Source organism: Pistacia vera, unplaced genomic scaffold, assembly GCF_008641045.1.
Source record: "Pistacia vera cultivar Batoury unplaced genomic scaffold, PisVer_v2 Contig284, whole genome shotgun sequence".
In the NCBI taxonomy this organism is placed as follows: Eukaryota; Viridiplantae; Streptophyta; class Magnoliopsida; order Sapindales; family Anacardiaceae; genus Pistacia; species Pistacia vera.
The window spans coordinates 1181793-1194564 of record NW_022196095.1 but is presented as its reverse complement, the minus strand read 5'-3'; the positions used below and the strand labels follow the sequence as shown (position 1 = coordinate 1194564).

At 30.6% G+C, this 12772-nt stretch overlaps 1 protein-coding gene across 1 annotated transcript; it reads left to right on the top strand.

Moving 5' to 3' along the window:
* The first annotated feature begins 7983 nt into the window (after nucleotides 1-7983).
* On the top strand, nucleotides 7984-10714 carry LOC116134315 (GDSL esterase/lipase At1g71691-like). The gene is made up of 5 exons (XM_031420001.1): nucleotides 7984-8329; nucleotides 9083-9204; nucleotides 9307-9546; nucleotides 9622-9871; nucleotides 10283-10714. Exons 1-5 carry the CDS (start codon nucleotides 8029-8031, stop codon nucleotides 10516-10518), a joined length of 1149 nt encoding a protein of 382 aa, XP_031275861.1. The 5' UTR covers nucleotides 7984-8028; the 3' UTR covers nucleotides 10519-10714.
* The last annotated feature ends 2058 nt before the right edge of the window (nucleotides 10715-12772 follow it).

The window sequence follows — 12772 nt, the reverse complement described above, 5'->3', positions numbered from 1 at the left end:
CATATTTTTGAAACTTATGATCATAAATGTGCCACACAACAGTTAATGGAAAATAATGAGACACGTGTTTTCATGTCCTTTTGTTTTTTATGATTTGGTTCTACTAATTTTCTAAGGGAAGGTGCTCTCCATATGAAGCCTTTACCAATGTAATATTAAATTTTGCAGGAAACCTTCATGATTCATGATGAAATTGTCCTCTGTGTTGATTTTAGCAGACTCGAAGATGCTTGCTTTTGGGTGACAAGTTGGGAAGATCAAAGTACATCTTAGCTGCACATTTTTGCAATTTAGTATAGTTTGAGTTGTAGTTATGTGTGACTGGATTAAAGATGAACATTTTCATTTTATCTACAATTTAATGTGTCATTTATGTATTATTGTCAATGCTTTTGCCTCTTTTAATTTATACAAATGCTCGTTCAGCAAGTGAGTTTGATCTAAATTATACAGCATATTTACACAAATAAATTATATAAATTAAAGAAATGTATGATTGGATAATACAATTGAGACATAAATAAGTGTTCATTGATTGTTGAAAATTCAAATGTGGAAATTGAGCAAAAAGCAATATATTATTGCAATTTTCTAGATTTCTATGTTATGGAATGTACCATGCATATTGTCTACTTGGGTGGTGATTTTGATCCAAGATCTTCTGATTATGGTATGTTTCCACTTTGGTGTTTCTTGAAATTTGGTTTTTAATAGTTGGATCGAAAGTTATCTCAGTTTGCACGAGAGGTTGTTGGCGTGAATAGAGGAATGGTGGAAGTTTGGAGACACAAGTCTAAAATGGCCAGAAATGAAATATGCAATTACTGCTAGCAATTTTAACATTTTAAGCACAAGTTAAGTATTCTAAAATTTCTTGAAGACTGTTATGTTTTATTCAGAATTCATGGCTTAAAATCTGGGAAATTGTTAAAAGAATTCCGTGGTCATACATGGTACATGAATGCTGCTATATTCACAAATAATGGATGTCAAGTGATTGCATTGTAAAGGTTGATCATAGGTCATCTGATTAGTTGACACTTCACTTTCATTGTTGTTGTTTATAGTTGTGGGACTTGAAGACTACAGATTGCCTATTGACATTTAATCCATCACCCTGTTTGAGGGTATCTTTTTTGTTTCTGATGGAATAGGGTAGGGTACTTCAGCTAAATCATCACATCTTCAATTTATTCATTGGTCTAGTTCTTTATTGTTGCTCTTTTCTCTTTGATTGTAGGGTGCTGATGCTTCTGTGAACTCTGTTGTATGCAATAAGATGTCATCAATACGCATAATGACCCTTTAGGCTACACTGACACTTAATAACTTTTACCATTATCTGAGTGTGCAGATAAGAATGCTTTTAGATTGATCTAAATGTAATAATTGATAAATCTCAAGATGTCTTGTACACCTTTGCATACTGTAGGTAAATGATCAATGCTACATAATGCTTTTATTAGTTGTTTGTGATAATCTTAATGGAAAGACATACTTGTATGCATATGAATTTGTATGTTCTTCGTTATGCCTGTAGAAATAACGAAGAATATACAAAGAGCCAATAATCTAACCGTAGTTACAGAATTGGTTATCTGACACACTGTCTCATGTAGTCATTGTGTAAGGACAAAAATACCCTTATATTATATTACAATTATGGAAAATATGAAGTTGTAGTTCACATCTAACAACGTTTATTTATTTTTTAATTGATATCTAAAAGGTACCCTTTCTAAGTTGGTCCTAAATATCTTTTTTAATTAATTTTGTATGATTTTTTAAGTCAACTTTTTTTTTTTTAATTAAATATGTAGATAAATTTACCAATTACTCTTTTTAGTTATTATTCATTTAACTTCAGTTAGATTATTGGCTCGTTTTGCTAGTTTTTGAAAACTTTGGGGCAAACTCAACTGACTGAAAACCTTAGGAGCAAAAGGTTTTTTATCTCATTCATTTGGTGTTGTGTTCTTTGCCAAGTTGGGTGAGGAAAAAAATCTAAATTTTATTAAAGAGTATTATCGAATATTCATTAATAAGTAGATAGAATATCATTTATACCAATTAGGTATTTAGGTTTATTGTTTGGTTAAAAATCTTGGTGTTGTGTCAGCATTGTTAGGTTCAACTTCAAATCTCTTTATTGGGTAAAAAACCATCCATTGGGCCTAACAATGTTAAAGGTGCACACCAAATTTAGCCAGATAATATCAGTTCATGTCACTCATATTTTGATTTGAAAATCATAATAGTATAGTTTCTAAGCTACACTAATTATATATTAAATTTATATTATATGCTTATCCAATATAAATTTATTCAAATTATCATCATTATATTATATGATAAGATTCAATCTAGAGTTTTAAATTGAAGAATTTATTCTAGGTCATTTGGTTAATAAAACCGCCCTCTTCGATTTGGAATTTCGTATTCAAATACTTTCGCACACTAAAACCGAATATGCATTTGAATGTTTTTCATGAAATTGCATTAAAAATATATAAAAAAAAAATGAAATTACTTTAAAATAATTTTATAAAAGTTAACGATAACTTTCTTCGGAACATCAATTTGTGCTTTGTTGGATTTGTCAGAAATCAATTTAATGGGAGAATTCCCACATTTAATTTCCAAATTATATGGCCTCGCCCTCTCAAAGCATATGGCGATTTTCATTCTATAGTTTTATTATTAATATTTAATCCAAAAAAAAAAAAAAAAAACTCTCAATAGATTTAAAAAATAATAGAAATTTTTCTATCAGTAGTGAGTTATTAATCTACATCGTTAAAATTTATGATATTTACTAAATTTTCTCTTTACCATTTATTTATAGAAGAATTTTTGTTATTTTTTTAATTACAAAGAAATTTTTGTTATTTAATTATACTTAAAGAAGGATTATTGTTATTAACCATAGATCAATAATAATGTTGAAGGAAGATGAATTCATAATAGTCTCATCACTCATGTATCATCATCATGTAACAAATTTGTATTCTTAGTATTACCAATTAATTTACTGTTTCTTATCTTAAAACTTTTTTATTCTGAATTACCATCTCTACTAATTAATCTTATATTTAATACTATGATTAATCCATTATTTTTCTGTTAATTCTGATTAATTTATTATATAGGTAATTCCTTTCCACAAAGAATTAGTGGCAATTAACTTATGATCTTTTATTAAATAGCAAAAAATATCTCTATTATTAGTGAGTTATTAAGCTTTCAGTGTTAACATAGACAATTGAAAGATATATAAATCAATGTTCTATGTTAAGAATTGATAAAATAATTCCCCTTAAGATTTCATTAAATAACAAAATCCCAATAAGGTTTTAATGACAGAGAGTTTTGTTATTTCTGAATTTTAAGGGTCAAATTTAGTGATATTAATTAGATTAACTAAAAATGGAGGAGGTTAAATAAAATTTAATCATAGCTCACACCCATAAACTATCACAATTCTAAATTTACGCTCTTATATAAGCCAACATTTCACTCACTTTCTTCTTTTCTCGCTCTTTCGGTCACTTTCTTTATCTCCTTAATTTTCTCTCTTACTTTTATTATTAATATTTGACTTTCGGCCATTTCAAATTCTTGACAAATTGAAGCATCAATTTTAACGTAAATTAATTGTTTCCATAAGATTAAAACCAAAAAAATTGATTATAAAAGCTGAAAGTTAGATTTGTATATTACGACCTTCCGATTGAGTTATTTTTATCGGGATAAAAATATATTTCTCTTCAATAATAATATTATGTTTATAATCTAATTTCACAACTCTCGACGTGACAGTTTGTATATGTGAGATTATAGTAAATAAATGAGACATATTTATGAATTGATCAATAATAAATTATCATATCAGAGAGTATGAAAAAAGATTGTGGGATTGGACCGTGACTTAACATTACTTTTTTCTCCTAAACACGTAAAATTGACTACCTTAATTATGAGATGATATGTATGTGTTAATCTATGAGTTCATTAACTCTGTGCGTGTTGACTTTGTTAATTAATTTACTTAGCCACCAACTACTCCAATCTATCTTGGTTTGTGTGTATGACCTCTTCGTCAACTTTAACAATTTTATTACCTATATATATTTAATCTTAATTTATTACATACGCGTGTTAAGTATGATTTTTTTACAAACAGATGCCAAATATCAGCTACCAATTGTCTAGCGTTCTTTCGTATATGAATTTTAACTTACTCTTCTCATTTTGATCTACTGAAAAATTCAAAATTCAAAATTCAAAATTCAGAATAAAAAAAATAAAAATACTGATCCTTTAACATTTTCAAGTGATTGTAGCCGGGAGAATGAGAAAAAAGGTGGGAGGAACTGTAGCGCCCTCTATTTTATATAAAAAAAATAACTTTTAAATCAAATATTATTTATTATCTTTTCTACTTATACTTTTGTTTCTTTCATTTAAAACAACATTTTAAACACAAATTACAAATGAGAATTAACAATCAACATATTTGAAACAAAGTCTTTGAGAATTGAGACGAACAAAATAAGTGTCATTTTGAAGTGATTTTATCAGTTTGGTAGGTGATAAATTCAATATTTTTTTCTCTTTGTGTTTTCAAGCAAACAGACCGAACATATTTTTATTTTTCACATTTTTCTCTCATTTTCAATATTTAAAAAATATATATATAAACACAAATTTCATAAAAGAACACGCCCCTAATTGTTATTGTTGTTATAGTCCTATGAAGTTGACAGCAGTTAGTATTGTTAAATAAACATTTTTAAAGTGGGATTTTCAATATTGAAATGATATATACTTTGTAATATGTGTTACAAATTTCAATTTATACGTGTTTCTCTAACAAAGATAAGAAAATATATTATTCCTCATAATTTATGTAAAAATAATACTAAAATTATGAAGTAAATATCATAATTTCGTATCATAGGTACATAATATAACATTATTTTGAGGAGTGATGTAATAAAGCAAAATTTTTATCATTTTGCAATGTTTTCTTTAATATTCAACAGTAAAATTAATTCCTATAGATTTTGCTTTAAAGAAAAGGATAACAAAATTAATTTACACACAAGATTGGACGTTGGACACCATGTACTATGAATGAAATAATAATTACGAATGGAATCCAAATAAATTAATTGATCGAAGTCCAAGCAAGCACAATGTTCGAGATTAATATTTTTTAAATAAAAAAATTAATTCCCTAGTAAATTTCACCAACGAAAAATCTAGCAACTACATATAAAACTTGGTGGGAGTTAAAATATATATATATATAAGAGACACAAATGTTTGGTTACAAGATGTAGTTCCAAACATTGAAATTATCAACAAAAAATATTAAATTTAAAGAAAGCATTTATTCCAATATTTTAATTAGTTTCATCAAATTTGCATGCCAATAGAGAAAGCAAGAATTTATTTACTGGCAACATCTTCCTGAAAATAAAAATATTAAACTATAAAAATTAGAAAAATGCTATCCTTACTCACTCCCTTATTCACTTTCTCTTACTCACTTTTGTTAAATGACATATGGTACCTGTACTATGTCTATAGTACCCGTACTATACTGTATATTTATAAAAGTGAGTAAGAGAAAGTGGGTAAGGGTAGTATTACTCTAAAAATTATTAAAGACTAATATTATAAACTTATATGTTAATTACTTTAAAATGATCGCTAATCCTAGTAAATAATTTTAATATATTACCTCTCTTTCCCTTTTTCATTAAAAAAAAAATTCATGGCTTCCCCCTTTGAAACATATAGGGTCTATTTGTTTTATTATATTGAATAAGATTTTGGGAATAATATTGGGTAGTTGAATAATGGAGTATTATGAGGTAAAATTTAAAAATTTATAAAAAAACCTCATAGGTTTGCTAATTTAACTAAACACCCCAATATATAAAAATTTTATAAAATGACAAAAACACCCCCACCCACCCACAGTACCAGATTCCGGCCACCGCCACTGGAATCTGGCCGAAAAATAGCATTACGACGCAGAACGGTCGGCTCTGGTGGGTAGGGCGTCGATATGGCATTTTCATGCCAGATCTATGTCAACCACTGGAAAAGTCTAGATTTGACCGTTGTTGACCGTCAACGACAACCATTTCTTTGGTCGTCGTTGACGACCAGATCAGTAAATTACTGGCAAGTTTCGATCGTTTGTAGGCCGTTGTGACAGATTCCGGCTACCACCGACGGTGGTTGCCGGAATCTGGCAAGTATGGGTGGGTGGGGGTGTTTTTGTTAATTTTTAAATTTTTTTTTTCTGGGGGTATTTAATGAAATTAATAAACTTATGGTGTCTAAAATTAATTAAAAAAATATACTAATATTTCTCAAATAACAAAACAAATAATATTTTGGGAATAAGATTGAAAATATGGGTAGAAATAATATGCCAAACGAAGCCATATATTTAATTACCAGATAATAATGTAAGAAAATAAAATTCTTAACTTACACGCATTGAGAGTCTAAAAGAAGTAAAAAAAAATGACCGAATTAAATGCACTAGATGGGTGAAAGCAATTTTCAATATATCAAAATTAATTTTTTCCCCCAACGAACTTGTGATATAGATGAGAACATTAAAGGTGGTGAGATGCTCCTGAATCTGTCAAAGAAATAGTGCTATGATCTATCACTTCATTCAAGTTTCTTCTACTGAAAAAACAGTGCAAGCAATTAATTGCATGATTCCTACCAAATTTTTGCTCAAAAACCAAATGGAATAAAACAATTGTAGTTGTATAACAAAAGATAAGAGAAACGAATTGAATGGCTGTAAATCTTTGAGTTAATTACATTTGCCCCCTTAGGGTTTAGGTGCAGTTTAAAATACTGGGATATACATCCTAATTGTAATAGTCGTGAAGGAGAAATAAACTATCATGTGTAGGGATGTCAATTTTCCACACATGGACCGCCTCCTTTGAGGAGGGTATTTTAACAAAATTTTCAAGGATGGGGCAAGGATTGCAATGGAAAACCATCCCTAAATTACTTTCGGGTCTATCCCTTTTTCGCCCCATCCATGATTCTTGAAAAAATTGATTATAAGATAAGTTATTTTAATTTTGTATTAAAAATATTTAAGGAGTCATATTCCCACATATCAATTTAAGGTAAAAATGAAGTAAGAGTTTCGGTACACTAGCAATCTTTGTTCTAACATTATATTTAATGACAATCATTCAATATGATTACTGATTTAATAATTCTAATATAAGACATCTAGTAAAGAATTAATTCTCATTGACGCTTTTTATAAAAAAAACACCATCAATTATATTCTAAAGATGAATAATTCAATAAAAAAAAATTATTAGTACTTAATATTGAATAAAATGCACTTTCAAAATTGTCACTATATAATATTAAAATAAAAGAAATTTTTTTTTTTAATATTTGGAGATTGGCCCCTCGTTGGATCCCCAAACAGTCCCCGCATTGGCCAATTTTGAGGATGGGGACGGCCGGATGGGGATGGGGATGATGATTCCCGTCTTGACCTGCTCTTATTACCTTCCCTAGTTAGAGCCTTAGAGGGCAGAACCTGAGCTTTTAAAACTTTGGAACAGCATGAAAATGAGAGGTATTTTTTGTTTTTGAACAATGAAATTCTCCTAATTAATTGATTATATAAACGGTGTTAAATTCAAGGGGATAAATGCCAATATTTTAAATTGTAAGATCTACAAAACTTAACCAAAACCTCGGAGTGTATATTTTTTTTTGTCTGGTTAAATTTTTACACACTTTGCCTGCACTGCAGACACATGCGGCAGTGTGTAATTACTACAATGGAGGAAACAGATGAATGCATTTACTATTACTCAACTACTCCACCTTCACTCTCTTCTACCTTCACTCTCTTCTATTAATCCTCCATTTTCATTCACAAATTAATTTATCTCTGAAACGCTTCAAGTTACTCTCCCTTCTTTGTTTTTCTTGTGAGTTTTAGCCTCTCCAATGGCTTTTATCAAGCAATTTTCTTATTCTTATTCTTTGTTATTGGTGATTTTCGTGGTGGTGTTGATGGGGAGAATGGCTCTAGGGCAAGACGAGAATCCGATTGTTGGAGCAGAAGGAGGGAGGAGGAGATCGGAAACGGTGCCCGCTATGTTCATTTTTGGAGACTCCCTCATTGACAATGGCAATAACAATAATCTTCCTTCTTTTGCGAAGGCTAATTACTTCCCTTATGGTATCGATTTCAATGGCGGTCCGACTGGACGTTTCTCTAATGGCTACACCATGGTTGATGCCATTGGTAACTCTCTATACGCTGTATTTGCACTAATATTTATTTTTTTTAATTTTATATATCATCTATGATATATATATTCACTAAATCAAACTCGTAACAATTTAAGTCAAGCTACAAGAGTATGTATGCATGCATACAATGCAATTATTTTAGAGAAAAATGTATATTTTCTTGGTTAAAAATTAATGCATTTGTGATTGGTGTATTCTTTAATTTTTCTGGTAAAAATATTTTGTTTCTTGCTTAATTTCTTTCATAAATCATGGAGTATGAAGTGAGTTTAGAGCAAAGTGAGTTTGCCTTGAAGTATTTATTTTTATATTTATTGGAGAAAACTACCAACATTTATTGATATTTATCAGTTATCTATTTCCCTTTCCCCTAATTTAGTGTTACCAAATAAAACAAATTCTCTTTAAACAACTTTATAAACATTATAATCAAATGAATAGTCCAATGTTCGAAGGGTAAATACTGAAAAAAATAATTAATCAATATATAAACAAAGTACGATGTCTTTATTACATTTATGAGATCTAACACTTTTTCACCTAACTTTGTTTTGTCATGAAATCTTATCTATTTTCACATTCTTATTAAATCACATGAGCTCTAATAGGCATGCTCTTAATGGCAAAATTAAATGTCTTCATGACCTCTTACTAATTACCAATTTAATTATATATTTTCCCACTTATTAATTTGGTTTTATAATATTAACCTCATTTGTATTAATTGTTTTATTAATTTATTTAGCTGAGGAGTTGGGGCTTCCCTTGATCCCTGCTTACTCTGAAGCTTCCGGGGATCAAGTGCTTCATGGAGTCAACTATGCTTCTGCCGCGGCCGGCATCCTTGACATCACTGGAAGAAACTTTGTAAGAAAATTTCATTTATGAAATATTCATACAAATTATTATAGATAATAAAGAAGTGAAAGTAGAAGTTTATATAAAAGAGTTTGTATAATGTTTGATCAGGTGGGCCGTATACCGTTTGGTCAACAAATAAGGAACTTTCAAAATACGCTCGATCAAATTACTGGTAATCTTGGGGCAGCTGATTTATCAAAGGCAATCGCAAGATCGATATTCTTTGTAGGGATGGGCAGCAATGACTACTTGAACAACTATCTCATGCCAAATTACAATACCAAGAATGAATATAATGCCCAGCAATATGCTGATCTTTTGGTTGAACAATACACACAGCAACTCACTGTAAGATTTCTTAATCTTTTTTACACACCATGAAATTAAACTTTATTTCTTGTAACATAAAACCTCATAATACAGAGCCTATACAATCTGGGAGCTCGGAAATTTGTACTAGCTGGATTGGGAAGAATGGGATGCATTCCAAGCATTTTGGCTCAAAACCAGCTTGGTGGGTGCTCAGAAGAAGTTAACCAGCTTGTTTTACCTTTCAATACGAATGTGAAGACTATGATTAACAATCTTAATACCAATCTTCCCGGTTCAAGATTCGTTTTCATCGATGTCGCTAGAATGTTCGAAGATCTCTTACTCAACTACAGATCCTACGGTATGCATGGATTACTACTATACTCGATATTTCATCGTTTCAATCATGGATGGAGCCACTGCGGGCTGAGCGACCCTGAAAAATTCTTTAAGTCCCCTCCTATTTTGTATTCTTAATTATTTCTCAAACCTCAAACATATTTTAAGCTTGCTCTTTTTGTCCTTCCTCTTCAAATGGTACTTAAAGTACATGAACAAACAGCAACCACATATTACAACCCCAATTTTTTTTCTCTTTTTACTGTATTATCTTCATCTATATAAAATAGTAGTGTTTTAACTATGCCTCATGTTTAAAATTTTTAGCGTTTTTAATATGTAATTTTTAATGTTCCAATTTTTTCTTTTCAGTATGCCCCCACTGAAAATAACCCTGCCTCCTTCACTGGTTTGAATTGTTTTATGTGTACAGGATTCAGTGTGATAGATCGAGGATGCTGCGGAATCGGGCGAAATAGAGGGCAAATTACATGCCTTCCATTCCAAACACCATGTCCAAACAGAGATCAATATGTGTTTTGGGATGCATTTCATCCAACTGAAGCTGTGAACATTTTATTTGGAAGGCAGGCTTTCTCTGGAGACCAGAGCATGGTTTACCCCATGAACATACAGCAACTTGCCAATCTTGACATTGGACCCAATTAAAAGAAATCAAATCAAAATTTGAGAGCCATGCATGTAAAATGTTTGAGTTTTTAGGGTTTGTGAGTGGGAATTGAACTTAATGTGTAGTAATCAGAGAACAGTTGTGATTATGGTTTCTTTCTTAACTGCAGCCAATTTGGTTAGTCTTTGATGGATTTGTTTCCTGTGTCTAGGAATATATAAATTTATGTTTGGCTCTTGGATACTTCATTTTTTTCTTTAATAGTTTAGGGAATCAGTACTGTATAGTTAAAGAGTATAATGTCTTTGAAATTTTTAAGAGAGCTTCAAATATGAATAAAGCGACAAAAATACTATATTTATAATCTCTTTTCACAAACTTTTTCTCACAACCCCAATATGATAGCTTGTCGGCTTGCAAATGGGCATGTGGGGTCCATAACGAGCAGACAACACCTATTTGCGAGCTTAACAATCCGAGTTATTATGTTGGGATTGTGTGAGAAAGTTTGTGATAATGATTGTGAGTGTAGTATTATTACCCATAAAGCAATAAAGCAAGCCAAACACTAACTCTTTACTATTCATAAAATCGACACACTTACTTTCATTAATATGAATAAACCCCAAAAAATAACTATTTATATATATACACAAATACTATAAAATATAAGATATAAAAGTAAAATGTGTATATACAATGTTATTAGTCAAGCTTGAAAATTACCAAAAAAAAAAAAAAAAAAATCCTTAAAATGAAAAGAAAATGTTCTAAACATATCAGCAGACAACAGTGAACCAATTATAGCACCATTATCGGTTAGTTGTATTATTATGTAGTTTATATTTGACAAATTGGGGGAATGGAGTGGTTTTGGGGAAAGTTAGTTTACTTATCTCATTATTTTATAATTAACAGTCATATATGTTACGATACAAAATTTAGATCACAATATTTTGTATGCATAATATTACTCTTTCCAAAATCAAAATCATAACTAACGTAAAAGATTTTGCCAAGCGCAAAATAATATCCCTCAAGTGCATGGATGTGGTGAGAAGTTTGATGAAATTGGGCATTATTGGCCCATCCTACTTTAATTTTATGATAAGTTATTAAAATGAAGCACTACCACTAATCACATCTTATATATATAATAAGTTCTCACAAAGTTTCTTTNAAAGTAAGTATGTTTCCAGGAGAGAGAGAGAGTTTTTCAGTATGAGAAATGGCCGAATCCCCTTAATGGAGGGGCCTTCTTCATTTTATATGAAACTGAAGCGTGTAATCATCATTAAATCCATGGGTTGGTGTGATTGTCAGGATATAATCCGGCTTTATGTCCCGTTTTCCTTTTTCCAAGCTGACTTCGCACGACTTGCTGCAGAGAAATGGACGCGTGTGAGCTCCATATTATTTTGCAGGTCTGACGTGTGCGTGTTGCCCTGACGGGAGCAGGTCACCCTTAACGTGACTTTCCCACATCACCCCTTTATTTTCCCGGGCATAACAGAAACTATATAAGAAAACCAAGGCAAAATTATGAATAAATTAATTTGCTTTTAAACATTAAGCATAAACTAAACCAAGTTTTAATTAATTGATTGGGTTTTATTGAAGAATACACGTCAGTTACACTTCAGCTCTACTTCAGCTCAGCTTACAGCTTTCATTAATATTGTTTTAGTTAAATATTGTTATAATTAAATGTAACTATAGTTAACTGAACTGGTAGAGTTAGTTAGTGGAGTTGGTTAGTTGAATTAGTTAGACTTTACTTTACTAAAAGACACTGTATAGAACTTTGTGAATCGATACAATTGAGGAATTCTTCTTCTTCTTCATTCTACAATTTTCCTCTCTATCAAAATCTTTTATGGTATTAGAGCTTAGGGTTTGATATCCTAAGAATTTTTTTTTCTTTTCGTCAACAACCGATCTTGATTAACTCATCAATTTCTCAGATTTGGTTCAATATTCTACATAATCAGCTCATAGTGATGAATCCCAGTAGTGAATCAACGATGAATCTCTCAGACACGAACTTGCCCCTGTATATTCACTCGTCTGATACTCCAGGAGCTGCCTTGGTAACTGAACAACTTACAGGTACTGAAAATTACAGGATTTGGAGCAGAGCCATGATAGTCTCACTTAGGGCTAAAAATAAACTTGGTTTTGTTGATGGTACATGCAAGAAACCATCTAACTCGAGCTTAGGAGCACAGTGGAAACGATGTAATTCACTGGTCTTGGCGTGGATCTTTAATATAGTGTCAAAAGAGATGTTCA